The 23,516-nt window shown below is 40.6% G+C and overlaps 2 protein-coding genes across 2 annotated transcripts; one reads left to right on the forward strand and one right to left on the reverse strand.

The window, feature by feature from the left end:
• The first annotated feature begins 2,238 nt into the window (after nt 1–2,238).
• Nucleotides 2,239–7,959, forward strand: LOC138958239 (prefoldin subunit 1-like). Its single transcript, XM_070329348.1, has 4 exons — nt 2,239–2,388; nt 4,067–4,233; nt 5,404–5,488; nt 6,885–7,959. The coding sequence occupies exons 1-4, from the start codon at nt 2,353–2,355 to the stop codon at nt 6,969–6,971; spliced, it is 375 nt and encodes a 124-aa protein (XP_070185449.1). The 5' UTR covers nt 2,239–2,352; the 3' UTR covers nt 6,972–7,959.
• A 141-nt stretch (nt 7,960–8,100) lies between these two features.
• LOC138958238 (protein SHQ1 homolog) lies at nt 8,101–11,676 on the reverse strand. The gene has a single exon (XM_070329347.1). The coding sequence runs from the start codon at nt 11,600–11,602 to the stop codon at nt 10,022–10,024; it is 1,581 nt and encodes a 526-aa protein (XP_070185448.1). The 5' UTR covers nt 11,603–11,676; the 3' UTR covers nt 8,101–10,021.
• Nucleotides 11,677–23,516: the final 11,840 nt, after the last annotated feature.

Here is a 23,516-nt window from a genome sequence, read left to right on the forward strand (position 1 = left end):
AATACGTGTAATGTAGGTTCGGCATATCAGCAGTTCAAATACGTGTAATGTAGGTTCGACATATCAGCAGTTCAAATACGTGTAATGTAGGTTCGACATATCTGCAGTTCAAATACGTGTAATGTAGGTTCGACATATCGGCAGTTTCAAGTACAGTACGATAAAAAGAACAGTAAGAGCAAAACAAATCCTGCCTATACATGTATTTACATTTCATGAAAAAAAAATAATGTCACCCGGTGCGTGCCATACTACTTACTGACGTTTTTTGACTCTAGCAACCAAACCGTTTTTGTATTAATCAGTTACTAGATGACAAACTCTACGCACAGCGTCGATGGGAATACATGTTTCAACTGAAAGTTAAAAACTGTTTTTTTCCCGATCATGGAGCGATTATGTTTCATGTGCTGATGCATGCTGCCTTCATTCAGGCGGGCAGGTCGTCATAGTGCGAACTAGTACAAGCAAAAAGAAGCGAATGGTAAACACTAGTGTTCCCATCATCACTAGTGTTTGACATGGGCTACCTTTTGTTTGTAGACTGACCTTTCAGGCGCGGCTGGTATTCCAACACTGCTCAGACCCACGTCTTATCCCCCTGGCTATTGCGCCCGCCATTGCAGTCTACCTTTATATCTTTCCTTTTTTCCCTTCTTTTTTTCTTCTTTTGTTCTTTTCTTTTTCTTTCTGTCTTTTTCTCCCGTTCTTTTTGTTATTGTCTCAGGAAGAAAAGGTAGTGGTGGCTGCGGAAGCGGAACTGAGAGGTAGGATTTCATGTTGCAGGAAGGTTGTCGCCGACGACTGCAAATGAACACCAGAATTAACGATATTTAAGATGGCAGCAGTCTCAGCTCTCTGCCCCTATCACTGGGAATCCTGATGACGGTTTGTCAGGATAAACGGTCATAATCCATCATGATTATCACTTTAAACGACAGTGTCCATTCTTCTCTAAATGCACCCATACCCCAACCCTTACTTTTCAACCAAGGTTTCAAGGTTTTATTCGACTTTAGACCATAGGGCGTTTAAGCTAACCCGACCCCAACCGTACCCCTACCCTACCCGGCCCACCTGTCCCGGCAGTCACTCGGTTTTTATACACCGTTAAACCCTTACCTCATACACTCGTCCTAATAACCCCTGACCTCTCCCTCCATAACCTTTGACCTGGCCATTCGTCAATGTCGCCTACTGCGTCGAAAATAACACCAAACTTGAACAGACTGGCTGGGTCGAGTCAGTCGCTTCCGCCACACACGCGTTGTACTTGAGTGTCCAGTACTGGCCAGTAGTGACATAATTAACTTGATATACTGAACCAAAAGTGTATACAATTTTAACACGATACAACAATAAAAGAAAAATCAATAGGGATACAAAATCCAAAAACTGACAGATAAACTGCTAACGTTCCAAAATTCAGAACAAAAAACAAACAAGAATTTAGGTTATTGGAACGTCAAATTGGACACAACTCGAGGCATTATTAATTTGTTCTTTAACGATGTCTGCAAATTCAAACCAAACTCAAAATAAATTAATCAATAGTAAAACGAATTAAAAAAAACAAGAAAGGTAGGTTGTTGGCAGTCTCTTTGTTTTTGGATTTATTTTTGTAATCAATAGTAACTAATCCGTTAAAAATTACTTCTTCAAGCAAACGTGAAAGAAACAAAAGTGACATCGTACCGCGGTTGGCGACCGGAAAACGTTGTTAGCGGCGCAATATAGCCTACTACAATATAATAGAATGCAATTCAATTCAATACAATACAATACAATACAATACAATACAATACAATACCACGACATTTTTGGATCATAAGTTTTATTTTTTCCTAATTATGGGAATGAGTTTTTTGTCCTCTTCGAACACTCACGAGCTACATATCACGTGCATGCGACGTGTGGTGTGGGTATTTTTTCATCTTAAAAACGTTCTTTTTGGGGGGTTCTTTTTCTTCGTCAGTCTCACCCTCATCCCGGTTACATGCACTGTGTTGTGTCCCAACTAGCGTCCTGCGCCGAAACTCCAGCTCGCAAGACACATTTATTTCTGGTTGACAGTAAAAGGGACACAACTCTTCAACACGAGACTCCAAGTTTTGCTCAAGTTTGTGTCCCTTTTCAAAGGGGGGAGAAATAATTATAAGACAGTGAAACATAAATGTAAACTGAACTACTATCCACACTGTAAAGTTTATAAGGAACATTAAACCCTAACATGGATTTAATTATAGTAATTTTTGATTAGTTGTACCAGTGATATGCTCACATTTGGAGAATGTCACTGTGTAAGACAAAGAGCTGTTGTTTATATAATCGCTCCCTCTCAAGACATCAAAGATGGCGTCGATGCCGGTAGACATGGAACTGAAAAAGGTACGATATAACGTCGAATTATTCCCTTTTCTCAGTGAGTGAATGTTCTTTGTTCAAAATAATATGTCAAGGAGTGTTAAACATATCTATTCAAGTGATCAGCATCTAATTCTTGAAATAAAACATGTTAGTAGAAGGAAGTGAAAATAACTCATGGCAATTGGCATGTTCATGATGTTGCTAGGTTCTCCATGCACATGCCGTTGCTACAGCTATTTGTGTAAACCATGGCAGTATTTTTTTTCTCCCAAAGGTTATATGCATTTCCCTTATTTGAACACGGATTCGAGGAATACATAGATTTTATATGAAAGCAAGGGGTCTAACATTTGACGAAAACAATTCACTTTAATTCAGAATAAATGCATGTCGCCATGTGCGGCTGTGGGGATGTGTGTGTGAGAGACTGTGACTCACTTCAACTGTGACCGTGACTGTTAGTATGGGACTCAGTGAGTGTGAGTGTGTGTGTGTTTGTGTGTGTGTGTGTGTGTGTGCGTGTGTGTGTGTGTGCGGGCACGTGAAGTGACATATGTATGTTTTGTATGCATCTGAATCTACATATGTCTTCTGATATGGTTAAACCGGTCCTGCTAATTACCGTCAACAACAGTCAACTGCCGGCAACTACCGGCCGTCAACTACTGGCCGTCAACTACCTTCAACTGCCGTCAACTACCGTCAACTGCCGTCAACTACCGTCAACTTTTTTGTGTGTCTTGAACTTCTTTTTTTTCCCCTAAATGCAGGTGGCTGAGTTCGAAACTTGCGAAGGTAGCGGAATCGCCATTTGGGGCGATAAGCACGGGATTTTTGTAATTCACGAAGTAGAAGTGGATGATTAGGCGGGAGCGAGCACGTGATTTTTTCAGGCAAGCCGTGCGATTGGGTCCTGCTAATTACTAATTTGAAAATCCCAGCGTCGCTCACAGTCTTCTTCTTCTTGTCGCTCACACTAGTTGTCAGCCTGGACAGCAAGACAAATGATGCCGCTCCAGTATTCTTTCTTTCTTCGTTCATGGGCTTAGACTCCCACGTTCACTCATGTTTTTAGCACGAGTGGATTTTTACGTGTATGACCGTTTTTACCCCGCCATTTAGGCAGCATACGCCGATTTCGGGGGAAGCCGCTCCAGTATAAAATCCCAGCGTCGCTCACATTCGTAAGATCAAAATCAGCCTAGTCATCCACTTCTACTTCGTGAATCTCAAAAATCCTGTGCTTATCGCCCCAAATGGCGATTCCGCTACCTTCGCAAGTTTTGAACTCAGCCACCTGCATTTAGGGAAAAAAAAGAAGTTCAAGACACACACAAAGTTGACGGTAGTTGACGGTAGTTCCGTAACTATCCTTAGCGGATTATGACTTTATTCGGTTATTCTGCAGAAAAGACAAATGTAAAAGTAAAACTGTTTTACTGCAGAAAAAAACGTTGCTCTCGCGGAAGATGACATTATGCAGAAATGCTGCAGAAACAAACAGTTTTTCTCCAGCATTTCTGTTTTTCTGCAGAATAACTGAATAAAGTCATAATCCGCTAAGGATACGTAAGGGCAGTTGACGGTAGTTGACGGCAGTTGACGGTAATTAGCAGGACCCGGTTAAACTTCTTATTATCTCTTCATTTTTTCTGTTTTTACTTAATTAACTAAATTAGTTTTTATTTGCTGTGTGCAGGCGTTTCAGGAAATGCAGATGAAGATGGTGCAGACAACTCAGCAGCTGAAGGTAGCAGACTCCCAGGTTGAGACGTTGAAACGCAAGATGCAGCACTCACGTCTGGTGGACCGTGAACTGACAGAAATCCCTGAAGACACGAGAGTCTACCAAGGCATTGGAAGAATGTGAGTTCAAATAGAGACAAAAACAAGCATGTAAGTTTTAACCGAGACCGAGACGTTACTGGAGAGATTGCAGAGATATTTGGTGTTGTTATGAAGTAAACGTTCCAATAATCTTCCATTCTTGTTTTTTTTTTATTCTGAAGTTTGGACCGTTAGCAGTCCATCTGTTTTGGGATTTCTAATAGAGACATATATCGTCGCTGTCGTGCGCTAACCGTGCAACTGCAGAATCAGTGATTTTACAGGAGCCTCAAAAAACGCGTTGTTGACGGCTGCAACGTCATCCCACATTTGACATGAACTTGTTTCTTATGCTTTACCTATGTGTAAACATGTGATATAGTAAAAAAAAAATGCAAACTATCTAAAATGTTCGTATTATTTCAGTTACACGCTTGACGACAGAAAATCTGACTGAAGTTACACGGGTAGAGAGAGAGCTAACCGTGTAAGTGGCACATATATGTCAAACGAGAGAGAGCCTAACCGTGTAAGTGGCACTCCTAACGAACTCTCACTGCACATACACGGTTAGCGTGTCCGAGAAAACAGGATTTCCGGTAAATGCGTGTACAACATGTGACAAATTAGAGCATTTCCATTGGTCGCAGACACAAGATATTTATAGAAGACGTGTGAAGTCTGTGATTAGGGTTTGAGATGAAAAAACATTTTTGTCATATTTTGTCAGTTACACGGTTAGCGCACGACAGCAACGATATGTAACGGTTGGTGGAATTGTACAGATCTAACATGCCACAACACACACACACACACACACACACACACACACACACACACACACACATAGTTGTCACACATGTGCACACAGACACACACATATTTTATAAGGCTTTCACATACATTGTAGTACGAAATAGATTTTTGTTCTATATCTGAAGATTCCTTATTTCCTAGTGTTGTATGGGTATAGCTGGGTAAGCACTGATTAAAATTGAATAAAATTGCTGAACTCTGAATGTGTCCATGTGCACATGCAACCCTGCGGACTGCATTTTCTCACACAAGAATGACATGAAATTCTATAAAGTAAACGCTGGTGATGTTAACAGACTGCATCGCTTTTTTTTTATATTTATATTTTTGTTCTTTTTTTTATGTCGGGGCATTTATACAATTACAAGGAGTTTTTACATTTTATTTCCACAGGTTTTTGGAAATGACAGTTCCCGAGATCCGAGACGGTTTGACGGCAAAGAAGAAGGCTGCAGACGAGAAGATAAAGACAATAGAAGTGAGAGAATATATTTAAACAAATGACAGTTGACGCTTTTGGGAAACTTGTATGGATACTTTCCATCTGTGTAAAGTAGAAATAGAATGAACCATAAGTATTAAGAGATCAACGTAAGCTTGTTTGACAAGTATACAGGTATACAGACAATTCCATTGTCGTAAATATTATGTGTGGCAACGTGTATTTGTGTTCTTTATGTTTTGGGCATTTTAATGTAAAGAGCTTAGACCTGCGCTTTAGAAAATCTAGTTATTATCATTATTTTTATCATCATTATTATACAGCGAACAGTTTTCTGGTTGGATAGTGCTGATGTAACTTTAAATGGAAGGGTTCTTCTTCCTGCTACTGCTAGTGCGATTGACTATCCTAGATCCTGCCAACCAATTTTGAAAGGATTATGTTTGAGTTAACAAACAAGGATGTAATTTGAACTTCACAGTTCGTGTGATGCGAGTCGTGAGAGCTATAGAATTTAAGAAATAATTTTACAGTGTTAATCCCTAATTGGACAGTGTAGGTGTGTAGGCTGTGGTGCGACCCATACTCTGCAAAGAGGCAGTAAAATGTTTATACAGTGGTACCTGCCATGAAAGGACGCCCTTGGGACCAGCATAGTGTCCCTACATTGCAGGTGGCCTGTCATGACAGGTTTATTTTGGTAGAGATAATAGACAAAGGGACCTCAGAATGTGTACTTTTAAGGGAGGTGTTCTCTCATCAGAGGGGCCACACATCGCAGGTACCACTGTACATGTTTCGTTGGCATGGGTGGTATGTGCGACCCATACTTTTTATACATGTTAAATCTTTCAGAAAATGTGCATGGTATGTTACCCTTCCCGCAGTGGGGCACTGCGGTTATGAAATTAAAGGCCCCTCCTGTTTTTGGAACCGCAGGAGCTTTCTAGTTTGCTGTTAGGTAGATTTTTGGTTCCTCTTTCCTGTCATGCTCTCTTTTTCTTCATGAATTCTTTTCTTTTTTCTGCCTTCTTGCTCATTCACCTGTATTTTTTCCAAAAATCTCTTCTCTTGCCGCTTGTCTCGCGATTCATGTATAGTTTAATCTGTTGGTGTTCTGATGTAAGTCCAGCAGTAGATAGGTTAAGCCTATTTTAACATACTGGAAACTGGTAATCTTCCAGTAGGTATTAATTTAGTTTTACTAAAGCCTGCTGGGACACAAGTAATGGGTTAGTGCATTTGTAAACAGGAATCGCTTGACAAGTGGCCCCCTTCATCCCCCCCTTCCTCGTCCTGATATGGCTCTGCGTAGTCGGCTGGACGTTAAGCAACAAATAAACAAACAAATGTTACCCACATTATCTGGACTGTGTAGTCCAACTTTGTGATCTGGTGAAGGTTAATGATGAACTATGTCCACTTTGTGCAGGTAAGCAAGGAATACCTGGAGAAAAGCCTCAAGGAGAGTGAGAAGAGTCTCCGAGAACTGGTCTTATCCAAGCAGCAGCAACGATAGCAGCCATGTTTGTCACCATCCCCATTGTTAGATTTTATCACCAGTGTTTTTGACCTGCATTATTCAATTTATTGTTCATGTCAAAAGCTTGATGTGCTGCAGTCCTCATGCTGAGTGTGTGTCATGCCAGAATTGGCAGGGAATCGTTTGGTTCAGACCTTTTCTCAGTTCAACTTCAAGAAGCAAAGCCATACAGCTTATTGTGGCAAGTTCTTGAAGCAAAGCTATACAGCTTATTGTGGCAAGTTCTTGAAGCAAAGCCATACAGCTTATTGTGGAGTTCTTGCTGTGCTTCTCTCTGGACTTAACGAAAAGCGCTTTGTGGGTTCGAAAATCAACCAGGAAATGTTATTTTGCTTTTTGTTACTTTTGTCTTTTATGAGATATTACCCCAATAGCTTTCTGAAACGTCATCTTGTGACGAAGAAAACAAAAGGCATGCGTAAGTTTCACACCCATCAGTAGTTCCCAGTTTCTTGCATTGGCTTTTGCTTTCTTTGTGAATGTGCAAATGAGCTCATTCAAATAGTATCTATCAGTAAAAAGATTTTTGTGTAAGTGCTTGGTGTAAAAATCATCTGGCTCAGGCTGGTGTAAAATAACAACTTGGAAGAAGATCTCAAGAGAAATCAGGTATTTGGATTAGCAGTTATATGTGACTGTTGAAACCTGTGTTTAGTTGGGCTTTTGCATGTTCAAAAATTGCCCCATTTCTTTTTAGCGTTGGTGGAGTGACTGAATGTGTGTATTTGTCAAATGAGCATATGAATAAGTGTGCAGTTTTTTTTTCAGCTAAATTTGTTGGCTGGGTTTCTATTTTTTTTTAATTTTTATAAACATAACATATTGAATGCGAGTGTGCTTGGTGTACAAATTTGTACTGTTGGAACTTAATTCAACTGTGCATATTTTTCTTTCTTTCTCATATTTCATAAAGTGAGTGACTGTCCGAGAGTGTGTGGAATAAACTAGGTTGCAATCCAAATAACTCCCGAGTTTTATCGTTCATTTCTCGCTCTCATTTTCTCGCTCTCTCTCTCTCTCCCTTTCTCTCTCTCTCTCTCTCTCTCTCTCTCTCTCTCTCTCTCTCTCTCTCTCTCTCTCTCTCTCTCTCTCTCTCTCTCACACACAGAACATACACTGCAGAGATGTAAGAAAGATGAATTTATTCACTGGATATGTTACATACTCTTGGTGTATAAGCTTTCTTTTTCTTACAAAGTCATGGGTCAAGGATCATCAACACCAAAAGATAAAACATGACACAAAACCAAACAGCTTTTACTTAATCTGAAGAAGAAGAAGACTGAATCTGTTAAAAAATCAGTACAAGAAAAACTCATTGAACAAGGCAATGTACATTATTCTAAACTCTTGTCTATTTCCATGTTTGTGTCTGTGATTGTGAACACTTTTGTGTAAGAGTGAACATTTCTCTGTGTGTGAACACTTCTGTATGGTTGCATTTCACAGGTTTAAAGGTAATCTACACTCATCCTGTGGCCAAAGTTGGGAAACTTTCTAAAAACAGCATTGATGTACATGTAACACCATATCAATTAAACCTTCATCTTCTGCATGGGTTATTCAACAACCCACCACCTTGCAAATTTATATAAAAAAAAACTCGGGCGATTCTTGAACACAACAAAAGCTTACTGTTGACTACATTTCAAAAGGATATATTGTTGATGAACAAACAAATTATTGTACATGAACAATGACATAGTTTGCAACACATGATCTTCCTGGCAAAGGGTCAAGTGCGACAGAAAGTTTGTGCAGCAACTGTAGGTTGTTGAATCCCTATTAGGATGGTATGGGTCATGTAAAACTTACATTCTCCAGATAAGCAGTAAACCACTTATTTATACTGCAAGGTCTCGAAGAATGCACTGTCAGGTTGAACACCTCTTATTAAAAAAAAGTGTAGGTTAAAAAGTTGCGGGTCTTCAAATGGGGGTAACAGAAAATCTAAGTAAACGGTCTTCAATCAGGGGTTCTTACAAGAGGGTTCCACTGTTAATACATGTACAGATAAAATTACACTTCTAATCTACTCCAGCTGGAAAATATATGCATCCAACAGCTGTCGGAAAACAGCTGAACGTAACCATGCACACACTGACTGACTCTAGTGACAGTTGTCTATACAACTGTAAGAATAAAACAAATCAACCCACACAAAAAGGAATTTATTGCTTCAACTAAGCCATGTAAATCCCTGGAATTGGTGTCAGGGGAAATCCAGAAGGAGAATATTTCAAGACTTCAAAGCATAACATCAAAACGGTACACTGTATGTGAGTGAAACAATCTAACAAATACACCCTTCCCACAACCATTTTCTTCCATTGTTTGTTAATGTGTTCTTGGCCTTTCTCCCTCTTGTTTTTTTCGACAGACATAAACCTATCAAGGTTTCATTAGATTTAAAACCTGGGGTTGTAAGGCCAAAAAAAAAAAAAAGGTCTGTTTACGGTAACCCGACCGACCCTATTTTTTTCGCGCTACCCTAGACTTTTTTTTGGCATTTGGGGAAAAAAAAAAAATAACGTAAAAATATGGTTTTTTAGAGAAAAAAAAAAGAAGAAAAAAATCCCGACCTACCGACCCTATTTTTTGGGCCTATGTTACCGTAAACAGACCTATTTTTTGGGGGGGGCCTAATCAGTATTCTTCCATATATTGGGTCTTCCACATGGCAAGCAACACACACCCACACGCTATTGCATGTTACTTTTTCTCACAGTTCTTTTTACATTACGTTACATGCATGTGCTTGCAAGCTGTGTTGTGTAAAAACTTCAGGGTCGATGACTTCAGCATCAAAATGCAGTGGCAAAGCACAAAAAACTCATCACAACCATATGAAATCCTTCAAAACAGATTATATATAGACAGTTTTCAACATTGCTAAACAATTCATCTGTGTACAACTGCAAGTATGTTATTCTTCATCCATATTTCTCAATCAGCAAAGTCCACACTATGGTTAATGGCTTCAAATTGTTCCACCGAGTTTTCAATTTGTCACCTAACAACAAATGTCAAGCAATCTCTGAATTTGCGCTGTCTGGCTTTGGATTTTGTCTGTTTTCTGTGACACCCTCATTTTCTGGGAGTCCATTGTTTTGTGGATGTGTTTCATCTGACTGTTCACTTTCATCAGAGTCTGTATCACTCTCAGAACTGTCCTCATCACTGTCTTCTTCACTATCTTCATCGTCTTCGTTGCTGTCATCATCACTGTCCAACGCAGATTTTCTGACGCCCATCTGACCCAGTTTGCTTGTTATCTCCCCTACACAGCTTTCCTGTTCCTTCACCACTAATGCGGCAGCATTTTCAAGCTCCTCTAGCTCAAAACCGACATCACTTTTCGCTACCACTGTAGCCTTCAGAGCATCCGCAAGCGACTGGATTTTCTTGCTCTTCGCTGACTGAATCCAAACACAGTAGTCTGTGATGTAGAGGTCATTGAAGATGTAGTGTGGGTCACTGACAATCAAAGCAGCATGGACATCAAGCAGACACTTGAGAAGAGGCTTCTTCCCCCCGGCAAAAAGAGTTTGCACATCTTCCAAAACTTTCTCACACAGTTGCCAGTTGCGGTGCAATGGGTAGGCCAAAGCTCGGCGGACACAAGAGACCACAACGTCTTGGAGAGACGTGAAGGATTCAAACCAAGACAGAGTTGCGGCAAGTTTTGCGATTGTCCAACCCGACTCTGTGTTACTCTCACCATACAGTACTCTGTGGTTGTACGCATAAGCGAACACAATATCAACCAGGCCCAAGTACACTGTTGGCAACACGTCTGCATCAATGAGATGTTTCTTCTTTGGAAGCTTGAGCAACTTGTCTTTTTCTTCTTCCGACAGTTTGCAGTCTGCACATGCTTTTGACCACCACGGCTCAAATTTTAAGATTTCAGACATTTCATCATTGTCATACAGATCAGCAAGGTAATGTTCCTCGCAGAAATTGTCCGCCTCCTGTGCCAGTCTCTGTTGTCTCTTCTCTGCACTACTCATATTGTCAGGGTCCCTAATGCTCAAAACCTCACTGAATTCCTCAAGAAGTTTCTCTGACATTCCAGATTTTGTCAGAGCAAAGCCATACTTTGCACCACCAGAAAGCCCTTCCACCTCTGACGGAACAGACTGTTCAATGTACCAGTCAAAATCATCTTCATCATCTTCGTAACCCGTCTTCACGCCTTCTGATGAATTTCCAGCCTGTTCTGGAGAGACTGCTGATTGATCTAGATCAGACGAACCGATCTCTTCCACAAGGCCAGGCGAAAACAATTTCGGTTTCTCCCCACCATCTGGGGGTGTAAGCAGTTTAGTCAACATGTCGAGTCCCTCGAACTCCTCACCCTTGTTTTCCTTGCCAATTTTCGCAGTGAACGTCCCCTTGTCAACGTCGTAGGTCGCCTCATTACGATCATCTTCATCCAAGACTCTATTCGGAAGATGTAAGCGAAGATAGTACGGTTTGGAGTAGAAGCAGACGATCTCATCTTGAATGTGAAATTCCGTCTCCGCTACCTTCGCGTAAGGAGCGTGAATGACGAGGATGATGAAGTCATCGTCTTGAGAAAGTTCAAACCTTGGAGTTAACATGGTGGACTCTTTTTTGGCAGCGTTAACCACCTGGAAAGTGATGTTTACAACTGTGAGACAGGGACCGCATGGATCATTACAGGAAGTTTTGTAGAGTTGCCCCCCTTCCCATAAATCTCGGCTATCTCAAACAATCTTGTGGATCCCCTTGAGCACAGCGGTACCCTACAGCAGCTCTCTCTCTCTCTCTCTCTCTCTCTCTCTCTCTCTCTCTCTCTCTCTCTCTCTCTCTCTCTCTCTCTCTCTCTCTCTCTCTCTCTGTCCGTGCAGCAAAATGGAACCATGCAAGTCAATTACAGCTGGTGTCATTGATGCAAGCGATTTCAAGTCAAAGAACTGAGTAGATAAGATACAATAGGACTTTTAAGTTCTGTTCCCTCGGATGCCTGGGCCGACTTCTTTCTTCCTTCCTTGTTAATTCAAATATGTTTTTAGTTTCTTCCCTACCTTCTCAACTCTTTCTTGCTTTTCTGTTTTAGTCTGCCCAGCATACTAAGTAAAAACTGACGGTCAGCTGTAAAACTCTTCTTTTGGCTTTATAGTACTCCTTGGTTCAAAAAGAATAATTAGTCACACAAACCATGTCAGTGTTCTTTCACAGTAGCTTTCGTCATTATTGGCTGTCTGTGTGAAGTATATCTGGGGAGCGAGCCTCTAGTCGGCTCTGCATCTTCTCCAGTAGTAATGCTAAACGTAACTGCCATGATTCTTTTTTTTTCAAGTTTTCCTAATCATTAGTGATTTTGTGAGATACATGTATCTTTCGAGCGACTCAATTATTATTATTATAATTATATGCATACAAACATACCTCCATTTTTCACAATTTAACATCTAGTTTGCTTTACTGAACAGACTGGGAAGTCATGTTTGATCTCAATGTCAATGTTACAAATTGTAACTGAATATTTAGCCCCCAGCTTGTCAAAACACAGGAAATATTGCGGCGAAATATTCCTTGTGTACTCTAACATACATGAGTGAATGAATATTTCTTTATAATTATGAAAAGCACTGATTTACTCTGCCCTGTATAACGAACAAGGGCCCTTGTGCCCCCAAATCTTAAAGACACCTCACTAAAACAATCATATTACTAAAAAAAAAAAAATTATAATAATCTGCATAGAATAAATATGCAGATGCAGGTGCAGATGATGAAGAAAAAAAGCCGGATGAACAGAAACAAGATCATGACAATAATTAGTCGTCGTTCTTGTTATTATCATCGTTTTTCTTCTTCTACTTCTTCTTCTTTTCGGTGTGTCTGAGGCCTGCTGGTGTTATGAACTGGCAGTAAGTCAGTAGTGCCATGCAGTAGTGATGTCAACCTAAGCCTGTCCCTTTTTGAAAAAAATCCATATTATGAGATGTGACTGAAGTAAACGAAAAATCAAAACACACGAAAGGTTAGTTTATGAAACATTTGATTAATAATAATAATAATAATACGAGAATTTGTAACAACTCATGCACACTCATATACACTTACGCATAAAAATGAACAAAACGAAAGATTCATGAGTACGCAGACCTTATATCATATGGTCTTTGAAGTGAATATGCATGCAGTGTTGCGAAAGACAAAAAAAAACAGTTCTATTCTTTGCGCCGGTGTCACAAACTGAAACCTCTGCTGAACAATCCTTCTCGTTGCGGTCAATGCGCATGCGCCAATCTTGGACTTAAAAAATGCGACCCTTTGACCGAACGAACCATGGGTTAGGGTTAGGGTTAGGATTAGGGTAAGGGTTAGAGTAAGGGTTAGGGTTAGGTTGTTCACGACCTGATTAATCTCCCCATGTTAGCGCATGCGCATTGACCGCAATGAGAAGGATTGTTCAGGCAGACTGAGTTTTCAGTTCGTGACACCGGGTTTACTCAAACATATACTAAAAGCTCAGTCAGAGTTGATAACTTTTGTTTCTTTTGCTTTGGCTTTTTCCGTTTAAACGTTGTTTGGTTTAAACTCTCGCTCACTCACATGATTGTTTTTTGTGTGTTTTTTGTCATTATTTGTCGTGTATCCTTTTGTTTCTCTTTCTTTGTTTTTCTGTTTCTCTAAGTGTTTTGTTTTTTATTGGTTTGATTGTTTGTGTGTTTGTTATTCTGCATGTATTTGCTTTTTGTGGCCCGGGAACTGTAATCAGAGCACACGCGTAGGTCTCGGTGTGCCACAAACTAATTCTACAATTCTCTAGTTAAGACTGTTCCCACGTTGCAATGTCATCAGTTCCGCACGAAAACAAGTTGTCGTTTCCCCGCTGTTCGCCTCCACTTGACAACAGCAACGGTTCCCACCCCGACACTGTCCCTTGGGACATAGAGAACCCCCTTTTGCTTTTACTATCTAGACTCGGGTTTAAGTCTCTGACTGGGTTGTGTCCCTTGCGAAGGATTGTGCTTGCATCTGATTTGTGTTGGTTTGTCAGTTTCAGTGAGTTGAATTTGTTACATTGGTAGCTTTCATTCAAATAAACAAACTAACAAATAAACAAACAAACAAAAACACACACACACACAAACACACACACACACACACACACACACACACACACACACACACAAACACACAAACAAACAAACAGAAACAAACAAACAAACTGACGAACAAACGAACGAAGAATAAATTGAGAATAAAGAGGAGAGGCACACGGGGCGAAAAGGATACGGAATGTTTATCGACAAGAAAGAATAAAGTGTCAGCAGATCAATGACAATAAATTACAAAACACACAGAGAGATAGACATACAGACAGACTCTCTCTCTCTCTCTCTCTCTCTCTCTCTCTCTCTCTCTCTCTCTCTCTCTCTCTCTCTCTCTCTCTCTCTCTTCTCTCTCTCTCTCTCTCTCTCTCTCTCTCTCTCTCTCTCTCTCTCTCTCTCTCTCTCTCTTCTTCTTCTCTCACTCACCCACTTACTCACTCACTACTCACTCTCTCACCCATGTATATTTTACCAAAAAGTTCAGAGAAAACTCAAATGTTCCCCTTAAACACCAAGCCACCAAATCCATCCCCGACTTGAACCCACAAGAGAGCTAATTCCACCAGCAAGCCGCACATGCAATATGTACGTCAGGCTCCGTAATCATCAGTCCGTGAACACTAGCATCGTCACGGTCATTGCGTCAAGCAAACCTTGTCAACAAGCCGTCACTGATGTGCACGTTCAACAGGCTCCAAGCCAAAAACTTGCACTGTCAGAGGCGTGACGCTGTTTCATTGAACATGGTTGCCGCGCACGATTTGCTGACATCGTCGACTAGTCTCTGGAGATGTCTGTTTAAAACCGAATGATGGAGCTTTTGTAACTATACAGTAGAACCTGTCGTTAACTCCGAGAAACAAATTGAAGTAAGCAATCTGCATTTTTGTTGTTTTTTTGTTTTGTTTGTTTGCTTAACGCCCAGCCGACCACGAAGGGCCATATCAGGGCGGTGCTGTTTTGACATATAACGTGCGCCACACACAAGACAGAAGTCGCAGCACAGGCTTCATGTCTCACCCAGTCACATTATTCTGACACCGGACCAACCAGTCCTAGCACTAACCCCATAATGCCAGACGCCAGGCGGAGCAGCCACTAGATTGCCAATTTTAAAGTCTTAGGTATGACCCGGCCGGGGTTCGAACCCACGACCTCCCGATCACGGGGCGGACGCCTTACCACTAGGCCAACCGTGCCGGTAGCAATCTGCATGCATACGACATGTTCAATAGAGTAAGTTAAGACTGAGTTATACGGAACCACTGATGCAATCTCAAGCATTGAAATGAACAAGATTAAGATTCTGACGTAAACTCTGGCCAACTTCTTTAGCTCAAAAAACAAATGACGATCGCAGAACGTTCCTGTATACAGGTAAATGAAAGTGGGAGGCAATTTAGGACAAGAGGATTATCGGTAGACAGGTCTGCACGCCAAAAAGGTTTGACCTTCAGCCGGTTTAAATGCCGTTTCACCAAACTGTGATTTTAAAAAAAATCCGGCATAGCTATGACCTGAAACATGACTGCAAACTGTAGATGGTTCCGAGTCCAGCACAAACGCCGGAAGTCCTACACCTAACCTGTAAACATCAAACGTTTGTCTGTTTTTGTTTGGTGTGTTTTCGTCTTCGTCGTCATGTCATGCCGCATATATTTTTATTTTAGCTCACCCACTTTGTGTAAACTGTCTTATATTTTTTTTAATTTAATTTCTTGTCGGTACTCAAGGACATGCCGCCCCCGTGCATCATCATTTGCTCAGTAATTAACCCGGTTCAAACGTTTCCAAGTAACACACAGACCTTGACCCAGTCAGTTTGACAGGTTCCTTAGTCAAACACTTGTTGCTCCAACGATTGATAGAATGCGTGTGGGATTTCTGCTGATGACGAGGGAAACAACTTGAACGTCATTCTCATACATACGCCAGCATTCTTTTTCGTTTTTCTCAGTCCCCGCCTCTTTCCTGCACAGCAGACAAGATTCCTTGGGCTTGCACGTGCATGTTTACGCAAGCAGTGCCACAGTGTTCGACCGCATTGCCACAACGGCTTTCTCACGCATTCGGCACTGTGAAATAAGTCATATGTGAGTTTTCTCACGCGGAGCGACCACACCTTATGCCCATTTTTTCAAGGTCCTGTGTTTGATTAGAAATCATTGTGTGAAGTCTTGAAAGTTTTCAGCTTCCCGGGTTTTTCCAAGAGAATGTGGTGTTATTAAGATTCATGTAGGTGCCGGCTCAGTCTTTCAAGTGGTGTGAGAAAATGTGTGTTTGGCATGGACACGATTGAAAATCTGTTACCAAATCATCAAAAGCTAAACAGATACACCATCAGTTACGGTATTAGATTTGTTTTAAAAAAAAAGCATTCATTATCAGGCGGAAAGAAGGTAGATTTCTAATTTTAAAGTGTTCAGACCAATCAAGGAATAGATGATAAAATGATGTGAATTATTGAATCGAATGAGAAACACGAAAGGATTATAAGTTTGCTGTGGTAGGTCTGCCGATGATTTTTACTGCCCATGTCCATACTCAGCCACATTACGTCACACACTCATAAGATAATTATTGCCTATGTCATTTTTACATTTAGTCAAGTTTTGACTAAATGTTTTAACATAGAGGGGGAATCGAGACGAGCGTCGTGGTGTGTGTGTGTGTGTGTGTGTGTGTGTGTGTGTGTGTGTATGTGTGTGTGTGTGTGTGTGTGTGTGTGTGTGTGTGTGTGTGTGTGTGTGTGTGTGTGTGTTTGTGTGTGTGTGTGTGTGTAAAGCGATTCAGAGTAAACTACTGGACCGATCTTTATGAAATTTTACATGAGAGTTCCTGGGAATAATATCCCCAGACTTTTTTTCATTTTTTTGATAAATGTCTTTGATGACGTCATATCCGGCTTTTTGTAAAAGTTGAGGCGGCACTGTCACACCCTCATTTTTCAATGAAATTGATTGACATTTTGGCTAAGCAATCTTCGACGAAGGCCGGACTTTGGTATTGCATTTCAGCTTGGAGGCTTAACAATTAATTAATGACTTTGGTCATTAAAAATCTGAAAATTGTAATTAACATTATTTTTTTATAAAACGATCCAAAAACCATTTCATCTTATTTTTCATCATTTTCTGATTCCAAAAACATATAAATATGTTATATTCAAATTAAAAACAAGCTCTGAAAATTAAAAATATGACAGTTATGATTAAATTTAAACTTCCGAAATCGATTTAAAAACAATTTCATCTTACTCCTTGTCGGTTCCTGATTCCAAAAACATATAGATGTGTTATGTTTGGATTAAAAACAAGCTCAGAAAGTTAAAAAGAATAGAGATACAGAAAAACGCGCTCTCCGCTGCTAAACACAACCTCTACCACGCTATACTGACTGGCTTGTCAATTTTACTGCGTTTTACACGTGCGGGGGATTGACGAAGCTGTATTGTCTTGGTGAAAAAGTGCAGTGCGTTCTGTTTCATTCCGTGAGTTCGACAACTTCAATCAATCAATATGAGGCTTATATCGCGCGTATTCCGTGGTAAGCGCAGTGATTTAAAAAAAAAAAAATTATGCAATTTATATCGCGCACATATTCAAGGCGCAGGGATTTATTTAACTTGACTAAATGTAGTAATTTCGCATTACGCGACTTGTTTTTAGTGTTTTGAGAAAAACGTTTTCGGTTTCTGAACAATCTGCCTATCTTATTTTAGTAATAAGTTGCAAACTGCCTATCTCGAGCTGTTTTTAGCGGGATAAGCGAGAGTTAAAGAGCTGTCAGCAACGTTTTCAATTAGCACAACTGCATAACAACCCACATAAGCTTTTGCACACCAAACAAGTCTTTCTGTATGAAAACAGCAGCCTCTGCTGATAAGTGCCTGACTCAGAAACGAGAACGGCAGTTTTGCTTACGTAACCGTGACAATGATTTCCGATGGTCTGAGAGTGTGTACTCTCTATCACATGACAGGTACCCTTCCAGTAGCTTCCCCTGTAGTCTCACTGCAGAAATACCTAACACTGAGTTAGGTATTGTTACACCCCCGGTATAGGGGTGTGTATAGGATTCGCTCGATGTGTTTGTTTGTTTGTTTGGGTGTGTGTTTGTGTTCGCATATAGATCTCAAGAATGAACGGACCGATCGTCACCAAACTTGGTGAACAGGTTCTATACATTCCTGAGACGGTCCTTACAAAAATTGGGACCAGTCAAACACACGGTTAGGGAGTTATTGGTGGATTAAGATTCTACAAGGACTTATAGAGGGACATGTTAATGGTCAAAGGGAAATAACCTTCTCAGTTGGTGGCAGTGAGAATGGTTATTTCCCTTTGACCAACGGGGGTGTTTTTCCTACCTCGGAGGAATTTCTTGTTCTTATGAGCGTGACGATTTGTTGTTTTTCGTTGACTCAAGCAACCATGCTTAAAAAGGGCAGGGTGACTTTGGAGGAGGAGGATGCGTTTTTACAGTGAGATCCCCTTTTAAAACTACCACAAATCTGAGAAAAAAAAATAACAACAGCCAGAATGAAAAAAGAAGAAAACGAGAAAACTAAAAACGGTAAGGGCGTGGGGTTAGGGTTAGTGGTGGTGGTGGTGGGGGGGGGGTCAAGGGGCGGGTGGGCTGGGGGGGGGGGGGGATGTTCCTAGACTAAAAGAAGACTGAACGAGCACTCATTAAAAGACTCACGCTCGGGAAAAAAAGTAACACTTTTCACACTTTCGCATCAACAACAACTAATCCACCACCCGCCAACATAGAGAAACACGTCCATCAGCAGAGCGCCGGACCTGCAAGCCGAAACAAAAGACAATTTCACTTACGGCCTCTTCACCCAATAGGTAAATAGCTTAGATTGCTGAGCCACGCGCTTTAATTTGCCTGAAGGGGTCGAATTCGACCCAATTTACCCGTTGTGGGAGACCCCCGCAATCGACGATCCCCGCAATCGACGATCCCCGCAATCGACGATCTCATTTTGGGCAATGCTAAACAAATCCCATACGCTAAAGACCGGCACGGTTGGCCTAGTGGTAAGGCGTCCGCCCCGTGATCGGGAGGTCGTGGGTTCGAACCCCGGTCGGGTCATACTTTATAATTGGCAATCTAGTGGCTGCTCCGCCTGGGGTCTGGCATTATGGGGTTAGTGCTAGGACTGGTTGGTCCGGTGTGTCAGAATAATGTGACTGGGTGAGACATGAAGCCTGTGCTGCGACTTCTGTCTTGTGTGAGGCGCACGTTATATGTCAAAGCAGCACCGCCCTGGGCTCGTATTCTTGAAACAGCTGCAACTCATATACCGGCCTGTAAAACCACTTCCGCTCGATAAGTCCGCTAAGTGTTATTCATGAATCTCCGGTAAAGACTTACCCGGGTGTCTCCGAGCTGTAAAGTTAGAGGACTCATCCCCCTCCTCTAAAACCGTCAATTTTGAATAAATCTTGTTAAAATATTGTTTGTAGATTTATGTCCCTCATGGACACACATTGGTGTCATTTAAGCACCAATGCATTGCGAACAAATACGAGATACCGCTCGCGAAAGATTTCAACCGATGCTCTATCATACCGGCTTGTGGTGAAAGCGTGCTAGCGTCTTCTTTAATGCATTACAGTGTCCGATTATTTTCAAAACTGATTCCGTGGTCGAACGGTTCTCTCGTTCGCCTGATGCGTGATTGAGTCGAGTTCAAATCTCCATCTGCCCGTAATCTTTTTTTTACTCTTTGACATTTGTTTATTTTTGTTTATTTTCTTCATGTGCAAAAAAGTACGTTATAATAGCAAAATTGATTTAAAAAAAAATTTAGGCTGGAATGTTTTTTTTTAAATCTTTGGTTAACATGATATTAGTTTATTGATAAAGTTTGTTAACTTAAACATGTAAACATTTGATTAAAAAAATTAAATAAATAACCATGAAGAAGGATGCTTCCCGCTTAAAAAAACAAAGGTGAGAGAGAAAAAAAAAACTAAAATGCGGTAGCAGCCACCTGCATGCAACTGAGATTAAAAACAAAAAAATAAAAAATAAATAAAAAGGGTCTCCCCGTGTTTTTATTTCATTCAGTTTGTTTGGGTAGTTGCTATTGACTTTGAAACTGACACGCTGGCTAAAATGCTGCAACATTGTATCCTTCAAAGTCAAACTGTCGTTTAACTACCGCCCAGTAATTATTTATTTTTCCCCGGTATTCACGTGTGTCTAGCGGAAGGTCGGCAGCTACCAGTTGGTTATTTTTAGAATTGAAGATTCCCGATGCTTGCTCTTACCGGCGTTTTCGCCGGCGTGTCAGTTTCAAAGTCAATAGCAACAACCCAAACAAACTGAATGAAATAAAAACACGGGGAGATTTCATTTGTATATTTTTTATAAACCTCAGTTGCATGCAGGTGAACATTGTATACTACCTAGTAAACGCCCACCCACCCCCCACCCCCCCCCCCCAGTTTCGACCAGTGGACTAGTAGACAAGGAAAATAAATAAAGATTATTCAGTCTGCTGTTATTGTTGTTTTTCAATTGTTTCCTTTCCTTAGACATGCTTCGAGGATTGGACAGAAAAAGGTTTCTGGAGTGGCTAGAGAATCGCAATACATTTTTGACTGGGAGGAAAAAGAAGAAACGAAAGCTTCATCTTTGGTTTAAACATAAGTTTATTTCAACAAATGTTACAATCATGACATGTATACAAAAGACACAGGTAACAGCAACAAGCTAGAAGCTTATAGTGGTGTTCATGCATAGATATTATAACGTAAGGCGGTAACGGCTGAACAATTTGTCTAAATAAACCAAATTGGACTTCCAAAGCATCATCATTATAATCATCCTCATCTCATTAATCATCCAAAATTATCATAACATAATAAACGTTGCATAATCATTATGAAGAAAGACAGTAAGAGGAAGGAAGGAGGGGAAGAAAAGGAATAACAAGTCGCGTAAGGCGAAAATACAATATTTAGTCAAGTTGCTGTCGAACTCACAGAATGAAACTGAACGCAATGCAACGCAGCAAGACCGTATACTCGTGGTCCACCGCTCACAGCATTGGCAGTGAAATTGACAAGAAGAGCGGGGTAGTGGTTACGCTATGCTGCATAGCACGCTTTTCTGTACCTCTGTTCGTTTTAACTTTCTGAGCGTGTTTTTAATCCAAACATATCATATCTATATATTTTTGGAATCAGGAACCGACAAGGAATAAGATGAAAGTGTTTTTAAATTGATTTGGACAATTTAATTTTGATAATAATTTTTATATATTTAATTTTCAGAGCTTGTTTTTAATCCAAATATAACATATTTATATGTTTTTGGAATCAGCAAATGATGGAGAATAAGATAAACGTAAATTTGGATCGTTTTATAAATTTTTATTTTTTTTTACAATTTTCAGATTTTTAATGACCAAAGTCATTAATTAATTTTTAAGCCACCAAGCTGAAATGCAATACCGAACCCCGGGCTTCGTCGAAGATTACTTGACCAAAATTTCAACCAATTTGGTTGAAAAATGAGGGCGTGACAGTGCCGCCTCAACTTTCACGAAAAGCCGGATATGACGTCATCAAAGACATTTATCAAAAAAAGGAAAAAAACGTTCGGGGATTTCATACCCAGGAACTCTCATGTCAAATTTCATAAAGATCGGTCCAGTAGTTTAGTCTGAATCGCTCTACACACACACACAGACACACACACAGACACACGCACATACACCACGACCCTCGTTTCGATTCCCCCTCGATGTTAAAATATTTAGTCAAAACTTGACTAAATATAAAAAGAAGAGGGATGGGTAGGAGTTGTGCAGAAATTAAAGTTGTTGTCCGGCTTGTGGAGCATTGATTCTGGTTTGCCCAAAGCGGCCTGAACGTTCAATGAACGAGTGTACTCTGGAAAAAATGTTCCTGTTCAAATCTAGAGAATACTGTCTGTCTCCATTTAGAAGGTGGGGGAGGTGAATACTGTGGTTAGGGAGGGTATGTATGGTTTCTTGACGTGCTTCGCGATAATTTGGACAATCTAATAGGAAGTGTTTTACGGTTTCGGACGGAAAATCCGCAGTCACAAGATGCATCTGTAGCAACGTGTCATCTCACTAGATCGTTATTAAGATCACTTATATATAGCCTGAGCTTACAGTGAATTGTTTGTGATATGCGATCTCCAGAATACCAATAACACGGCGGACTTAAATCGTTTTTTGACAAAAAGTGCTTGAGGGACTTACTAAGTTTTATGTAGTCTGGTAAAGAATTCCAGAGTTGTGTTGTAGATGGGAGAAATGAGTTTTTGTATAATTCAGTGTTAAACGATGGAACTTTCCTATCTAAAGGTCTGCGCTGGCGATATGGATTATTAGTTGATATTAATGGTGGCAATATCGCAAGTAAGTAGTTTGGCACCTTACGGTGTACAATCTTGTGAAATAATATCAATTTTTGACGTTTACGCCTCTCTTAAAGTGAAATAAAGCCTGACTCGTCGTACAGTTGTTGATGGCTTGTACCGCGGACTGCTCCAACAATGGTCTTTATCTTCAAAGCTTCATCTTTGGCGGGAAGTGATGTCTGAAGAGGTTGATTTTGTGTGTTAGTGTTAGTGTTAGTGTTAGTGTTAGTGTTAGTGTTAGTGTGTGTGTGTGTGTGTGTGTGTGTGTGTGTGTGTGTGTGTGTGTGTGTGTGTGTGTGTGTGTGTGTGTGTGAGAGAGAGAGAGAGGGGGGGGGGAGTTTTGTGCAATAACGCAGCCTTTGAACACTTCTTTGACAAATGACCAAACTATCGTTTTTCTAGCTAAGGACCCGCTCCTGCCAAGGGTATAGTACCTAGTAAACGCCCACCCCCCCACTTTTGGGCAAAACTGGTACATAGGGTGGGTGGGCGTATACAAGGTAGTTAACGGTAATATCATGTTAACCATCAATTTAAAAAAACCACTCATTCTCGCCTAAAATTAATTTTTTAAGTCAATTTTGATATTACAACGTACTCTTTTGCACACGAAGAAAATAAACAAAAACAAACAAAATTAATAACAATGAGTAAAAAAAACATAAAAAGTAAGGCCTGATGGCGATTCCAACTCGACTCAATCGCGCATCAGGCGAATTCGATAACCGTTTGGCTACGGAATCAGACACCAAATTCTCGCCACTGTAATGCATTAAACAAGACGCAAGCATGCTTTCGCAACACGCCGTTATGATCGAGCATCGGTTGAAATCTTCGCGAGCAGAAGCTCGTATTTGACCGCAATGCATCGGTGCTTAAATGACACCAATGTGTGTCCATGAGGGACATAAATCTACGAACAATATTTGAACAAGATTTATTCGAACTTTACGGTTTTAATGGACAGTGTTGGTGAAGTTACTGACAGGTAGCGACTTTACAGGAGGGGGAT

Source organism: Littorina saxatilis, linkage group LG2, assembly GCF_037325665.1.
Source record: "Littorina saxatilis isolate snail1 linkage group LG2, US_GU_Lsax_2.0, whole genome shotgun sequence".
Classification (NCBI taxonomy): Eukaryota; Metazoa; Mollusca; class Gastropoda; order Littorinimorpha; family Littorinidae; genus Littorina; species Littorina saxatilis.